This window comes from Limulus polyphemus, unplaced genomic scaffold (genome assembly GCF_000517525.1).
Source record: "Limulus polyphemus unplaced genomic scaffold, Limulus_polyphemus-2.1.2 Scaffold9587, whole genome shotgun sequence".
Classification (NCBI taxonomy): domain Eukaryota; kingdom Metazoa; phylum Arthropoda; class Merostomata; order Xiphosura; family Limulidae; genus Limulus; species Limulus polyphemus.
The window spans coordinates 14,968-22,721 of record NW_013675197.1 but is presented as its reverse complement, the minus strand read 5'-3'; the positions used below and the strand labels follow the sequence as shown (position 1 = coordinate 22,721).

At 34.4% G+C, this 7,754-nt stretch overlaps 1 protein-coding gene across 1 annotated transcript in view; it reads left to right on the top strand.

Annotated features, from left to right (window-relative positions):
* Positions 1 to 2,193: 2,193 nt before the first annotated feature.
* The window catches only part of LOC106475990 (tyrosine-protein phosphatase 10D-like), a gene marked incomplete at its 3' end in the record, with an annotated part of 19,969 nt that continues 14,408 nt past the window's right edge, over positions 2,194 to 7,754 (top strand). The window contains exons 1-2 of the mRNA XM_022379978.1: positions 2,194 to 2,443; positions 6,428 to 6,709. Of these exons, the coding sequence (XP_022235686.1) occupies positions 2,209 to 2,443; positions 6,428 to 6,709 (517 nt within the window). The remainder of the gene's footprint in view (positions 2,444 to 6,427; positions 6,710 to 7,754) is intronic.

The window sequence follows — 7,754 nt, the reverse complement described above, 5'->3', positions numbered from 1 at the left end:
TCATATCACCTGAAATCTGGGAGAACAAATTGTACCCTTATACTTTGTCCATTGGTTCATATCACCTGAAATCTGGGAGAACAAGTTGTACCCTTATACTTTGTCCATTGGTTCATATCACCTGAAATCTGGGAGAACAAGTTGTACCCTTATACTTTGTCCATTGGTTCATATCACCTGAAACTTTGGAGAACAAGTTGTACCATTATACTTTGTCCATTGGCAAGTGTATTTTTTTACAGCATTTGTTCAATTGCTAGAAAAACTGGGTAGACTTCTAGGGAGTCACACAAGTTTGTGAAAATTTTTAAACTGCAGAACATTAGTAAATACACACAAACATTTAAAAATGTGTACCTACAGATCTCAAACAAAACTATAAGCACAGATAACATATACACATAAGAATTAAAAAATATGTACCTACAGATATCAAACAAAACTATAAGCACAGATAACATATACACATAACCATTTAAAAATATATACCTAAAAACTTCAAACTAAAATTTTATTAACAAATATACATATCCATTTAATCTTCAGTTACACACATGGTAACAAGCATATTTAAATTAATGAAACAATATTATTACATTTCTCTTATGTACAGTAGGAACCCAGCTCTTTTTGCAATGCAATCAGTATCTTGGCAGTAATTTTGATTTATAATCTGAGGTGCTCAGAAACTGTTGTTTCTCTTCACTTCGCTTGAAGAATAAAGGATCATTATTTAAGTGAATAAGAACATATATAACATAAAAATTACAAAAACTTTTAAACTATTTTATGTGTGTATATATATATATATATATATATTAAACATCTTTTTAGTTACTGTGAGCATTAATGTAAGCTGGGATTTCTTTATCAGTTTGTTGTGTGTGGGGTGGGGTATTCTTCATGCTGTATTGTTAAATCCTAATAACTAATGATATATATTATTAGGTCTGTTCGTTTGTTAATTTCAGGTATATATTCTTTTTAAATAAAACTAGTTTATTCTTTCTCAATATAACTTTGCAATACATGGAATTTCTACAGTCACTTTCACTTAAACACACGCTATAATTCACAATGATTCACGCACTTTAGTTACGGTCACTACCACTCACTTGACTCAATTATCTGTATCGATATCTGTCTATCTGCAATCTTCTATGCTGTCACTTCTCTCCACTTTATTTGCCAGGCTTATATAATAAAATAGAGGGTGCCTAGAAAACACTCGGGCCTTCATGATCCTTCTAGACACTCATGACTTGCTACCAGTGTCACGTGACTACCACTGTTGTAACAATATATATATATTTGTGTATGTGTATACATTAAGAGCTTAGGTAGCTTGGATTAGAAGGTAGGCCTTACCACATTATCTGGGATTATAAGGTAGGTCGTATCACAATAGTTTGGATTAAAAGGTAGGCCGTATCACAGTAGTTTGGATTAAAAGGTAGGCTGTATCACAGTAGTTTGGATTAAAATGTAGGCCGTATCACGTTAGTTTGGATTAAAAGGTAGGCCGTATCGCAGTAGTTTGGATTAAAAGGTAGGCCGTATCACGGTAGTTTGTATTAAAAGGTAGGCCTTATTACAGTAGTTTGTATTAAAAGGTTGGCCTTATTACAGTAGTTTGTATTAGAAGGTTGGCCTTATTACAGTAGTTTGTATTAGAAGGTTGGCCTTATTACAGTAGTTTGTATTAGAAGGTTGGCCTTATTACAGTAGTTTGTATTAAAAGGTTGGCCTTATTACAGTAGTTTGGATTAGAAGGTTGGCCTTATTACAGTAGTTTGGATTAGAAGGTAGGCCTTACCACAGTAGTTTGGATTAGAAGGTAGGCCTTACCACAGTAGTTTGGATTAGAAGGTAGGCCTTACCACGGTAGTTTGGATTAGAAGGTAGGCCGTATCGCGGTAGTTTGGATTAGAAGGTAGGCCGTATCGCGGTAGTTTGGATTAGAAGGTAGGCCGTATCACAGTTTGGATTAGAAGGTAGGCCGTATCGCGGTAGTTTGGATTAGAAGGTAGGCCTTACCACAGTAGTTTGGATTAGAAGGTAGGCCGTATTAGCTTACAACTTGAATATACTTTAAGTAATATTTTAATGATAATCTTTAAAGTTTATGACTTGGTTTTATTTTGACATCTTATGTTTATAACTTTTATCTTGGTTATACTTTTCCAGCTTCAGTGCTGCTATGGAGTGATGATTGATCTGGAGCTGCCAAGAGAAGTAGCCTCTCTTGGCGATGGAGTCTTCAGACTCGATTACAATCCTCCACATGGCTCACCCTTACCAAACTTCACTCTTCTTGCGAGTGAAGCATCTAAAGGAATTAAACTGTCTGAATGTCTTCCTGGTACAGAATATAATATCCACTTGTACTACACTAACATATCTCTCACAAACTGGCTAGCATGGTCCTCTGTTGTAGCAACAGGTAAGTTTATCTCTGTCATAAACTATTCGTATTATTGTTAAGTACATTATTCACTAAGAAAGTGTGATAGATAATTCTCTCTTGGTTCTTTAGCAAAAACAATGTAACCATGTTAAGAAAGGTCAGCCAAGAGAAGGTAACACAACAAATAAAAGGTTAGTCTAAAACTGACTTGCATTTTACAAACAAGTGGAACATTCCTGTTTTTAATTACTGTCACTTAAATACTGTAATGTAAGACATTTGAATTGCAGTATAGAGTGCTTATTAAATATTTACAAAATGTCATATATGTATGTCATTGAAATGTCTAAATAATGCAATTCTGATACGGTACATTACCTCCTCACATAAATAGCTATTCTCATTCAGTGGTGCCCTCTATATGGTCTGCAGCTCAGAGGTCTTATCCTACCAACGTACTTGAGATTCTCGATGTAAGTTGTGTTTTGGTTCATTTTCTCCATCTGGCCGGAAGTCATCTGGTAATGATCCATTCTGACTATTTTTCAGTGATTACTTATCTCAGTCACCAGGGTGGGCACCTGTTCTCCATCCCTCTGTATTCATATGTTGGATCTTCTTTCGGGCCCCACATGCTTGATATTCCTATCATTGCATGTCATGTTCCAGGTGCTTTCGCTCTTGTCGTGGATCAGATTCCTGCCCAGACAACATTTAATCAATGTAGTGATCTCTTGATTCTTTTGTTTTACAGTGGCTTTGACTTCAGTGGTGTAGTCCTCATGTTGAAGCTTTTGCTACATCTCTTACCCACAAATTGCATTGGTTCTGGTCTCCAGTTCCTTATATTTTTGCTCTAGCTGTCGATGTTTTCAGCTGGGATTGGACCTGCACATTTGTCTATTCTCATGTTCTCCTCCTTCTCAAGGTGATTTTGTTCATTCTTCACAGTCTCTGTTCAGTCCTTCTAGTAGCTTTTTCCTGGTTATCTCAGCTTGGTTTCTGCAGCTCTAACTTCCTCCTCTGTTACCTTTTCCTCTGTCTCCATCCCTTCTTTGCCACCCTTAGTCATTGGTGTTTCATCCAGACCTTCCTGTCCACTGTCTTCACCTCTAGTCATTGCCGAGATGATCCAGCTTCTCCTGAAGGCTAGCCTCTTTTCTGGCTTGTTTCATTTACCCTTCCTACATGGAAGTTTTTCAATGCAAATGGAATTTTTTCATCATTGGTTTCTGGGTCAAGAGTATTCTCGTGATCAACCCACTGTTCTTTGTCATGTGGAATTCCTCTCTTGACTTTTGGATCAGGGGTATTCATTGTCCTCAGTCTAGGATTTTTTGGGTGGTCCTGTTTCACACCTTTTGTTTCTCCCAATCCCACAAGTATTTACCTCTCCTACACTTCACTTGTGGATGTGTTCCTTCCAGATTTATCATCCCCTGCACAGTGGACTGCCCTTCCGGATGGGGATATTAATGTGGTCCTGTACTGCCTCACTTTGCCCATGTTCGAACCACTCTCCCAGTGCTCATTGTTTCACCTTTCCTTATGTATTCCTTCCTTGTCTCATTTGCCTGTGGACATCGGTGGTCTGTTTATTTGCCATTGATATTTCACATACTCTTTATCCTTCTACATATCTTCTCCTTTCTCTGGATCATTTTTCCTCTAACACTTCGGCGGCTCATGAGAATAACTCCTACACTTAGCCACTTTCCCTTCATATCGGAAATTATAATTTTTCTACACTAAAAATGTATTTCTGATAGCACTTCCCACTGAAAACTGGTGCTTCCATCTTCTGCCAAAATTGGAAGTGATAGTTTGGTAGAATTGAATAGATGGAGTCACATGTGTCATGAGAGTACGTTGCATTCTTACTGGTGGAGGATTGACGCATGATGATTTGCATGAAAGGTGTACTGGAATCGGGTAATTCCAATGGAGGGGGAGATGTCTGGCATGCATACAAATATTTTTGCATATAGAGTGCAGCACTAAACGAGAATAGCTATTTATGTGAGAGAAGGTAAGTACCTGTCAGAAACATATTTTCAGTGTAAAAAAATTATAACTTTGTGTGAATTCGTTATTTTCATATATAGGGCCATTATTTTATTTATTCAAATATTTATTCTGTATCATCAGTTTAGAATATGACATTTACCCTAGGTGATAGCTTTAAAATTAAAGTTTAATATAGATTTTTTTATTTTTTCAAATATTATGATAGGTGACAGAACAGGTAAGTAATGGTTGAGATGTGAAGAAAGTGAAATTGGTTTGAGAGAGAGAGAGACATCTTAAATATACTATCTGTCCTAACTGATCTAATAAAATGAATTTAATTCAGTTATGTTTTCACCTTGTGTAAATAAGTGCTTCATTTAATTTATCACTTAATTTGTGTTGATGGTCCTGAACATTTAAAATCACACTTTCTAACTTTCCTTGCAGAAATAGTAGTTCAGGAAAAGTAATCTTCTAGTCCTTGTCTATCAGTGTTTCATGTACTTTTAAACTTCCAAAAAATATAGAATATTAAGAAAAAGAAATTCCTGAAGTTCTTGACTGAGAGTGGAAATTGTGCATCATTATTCTTTTTATTTTTTGCTTTTTATATCTTTTTTTTTTTTACATTTGTCCTTAGCACATTATTTGTACTAAGGTAGCTAATTCTTAGCATTGTTTCTACTTAAGTAGTGCTAGGTTTTCTAAAATGATTTGTTTATAGTAATTTATGTTACTTAGTATAGTTGTGCTGTTAGAAATAGACCTACATAATACTTGCGGTGAAATTAGTATCTTCATTGCTATATTTCTTCTTTAAATACACATTCATGTGCCTATGTCATGACTGGTTACATTTCCAGTTAACAGGAAGCAAACAAATGCCAAGTATTAAGCTGAGGTATCAGAATTTTCATTTTAAAATAATTCTAATCACAGACACCTAAAACTATAAGTCTACTGGTCTTAGCTCTAACGTTAGTTAAGCCATTATTAAGTACAGCCTATATTTGATTAAGAGATAAATTACCACTGTTACCTATAGATTGTATTTCTAGTTTTGTTAAGACTAAACTCTACCACACTTATTACTGTTAATAAGTAAACTTATAATGTTATTCTAATGTTAGACTTTTTTATTGCACAATTTAAATACCATACTGCAGGTAGGGCATAGGCCCCTGTTGTTGTTTTTTTACAAAACTCCAACCCATCATATTCTGGTTGGGTCAGGCAAAACTAGTTATCACATAAACTGTAGCCAGCTACAGTTTAAACAACAAACACATCTGATTGGTCAAAATATAATTTTTAAAATGTATATCAGACAAATCTTTTTGATCAACAGACACTTAAATAAGAAATTAACAAATATTTTCTGATTCTGCTGTCTAGACATTTCATTTTACACTTTCAGTACAAAGGCTAACAACATTATCAAGTTATGCTTTTGTTGCTAAGAGACATAACATAAAAAACCAATCTTGAAAATGTGTATCAGACAGAGTTTGACTTTATATGAGTAACAGATCATGTTTAAATGAACATCTTTTCCAAATACTATATTAATAACTATATTTTTACAGATTTTAATAATTTATATAACTTAATTATTTCATAATAACAGCTACTTTTAAAGGTTTTTGATTCCTGGATTACCATTACTGATTTTGATAATTTCATCTGCTTTTTAAAAATGTTTGATGTTCACTGAAGTTTCTGAGTTTTGATGAGTGTCATGATTACAATACATCTATTTTTATGTGTTATAACATACATCTTAATTATAATAAATATAGTTTTGTGTGTCATAAAATACATCTTCAAAATTATAATATAGCGTTGTGTGTCATAATGTATCTCTTTGTATAATATATCTACTTTTATGTGTCACAACATCCATCTTCATTGCTATAATACATCTAGTATTTGATTATCTGCTTCATAATTGTGATTTAATGATTCCAGTAAGTTGGCATGTGTTTTAAATGATATATATTTTACCTGTAGAACCAGACCCACCTGTAAATCTAGCCACAGAAGTAGCCACGGGAAAAGTTGTAAACTTGTCATGGGATCCTCCAAGCCAAGGTGGCCATACAGGCTACAAGTTAAATATAATTCCACTTTCGGACAAGGATGACGCAGTAGTGCGGAAGATTGAGCTTACTGATGAACCAGCACCTTTCAATCTTCGAGACCTCACTCCTGGAGCCACTTATGAGATTCAGTTATATTCTTTATTCAAGGAAAAAGAGTCTTCGGTGTTTGTAGCTTCTAATTTTACTACAAGTAAGAAAGTACAGTCATATTTGTGTAATTCTTTCAGTTAAACTACATTCACCCAATATACCTAAATATCAAATTATACGTGAAGTTTTCCTAAGAAACATGCTTATATTAGAATTAGTTTAAGTTCGTAATATTGATAAACTACTTTAATAAATTCAGTTGTGGTGTTCTCAACAGTAATTTTAACAATGGCAGGAAATTGTAAAGGGTAAGAATATCAAACTCATAGTCCTACCAACCATTTGTATGATTGAATCCAATTATAACCCTGCTAGTATTACTCTAGCCGATATCTGGTTGAATCCAATTATAACCTTGATAGTGTTACTCTAACCAATGTCTGGTTGAATCCAATTATAACCCTGCTAGTATTACTCTAGCCGATATCTGGTTGAATCCAATTATAACCTTGATAGTGTTACTCTAACCAATGTCTGGTTGAATCCAATTATAACCTCGATAGTGTTTCTCTAACCGATATCTGGTTGAATCCAATTATAACCTTGATAGTGTTACTCTAACCAATGTCTGGTTGAATCCAATTATAATCTTGATAGTATTACTCTAGCCGATATCTGGTTGAATCCAATTATAACCTCGATAGTGTTTCTCTAACCGATATCTGGTTGAATCCAATTATAACCCTGCTAGTATTACTCTAGCCGATATCTGGTTGAATCCAATTATAACCTTGATAGTGTTACTCTAGCCGATATCTGGTTGAATCCAATTATAATCTTGATAGTATTACTCTAGCCGATATCTGGTTGAATCCAATTATAACCTCGATAGTGTTTCTCTAACCGATATCTGGTTGAATCCAATTATAACCCTGCTAGTATTACTCTAGCCGATATTTGGTTGAATCCAATTATAACCTTGATAGTGTTACTCTAGCCGATATCTGGTTGAATCCAATTATAACCTTGATAGTGTTACTCTAGCCGATATCTGGTTGAATCCAATTATAATCTTGATAGTATTACTCTAGCCGATATCTGGTTGAATCCAATTATAATCTTGATAGTATTACTCTAGCCGATAT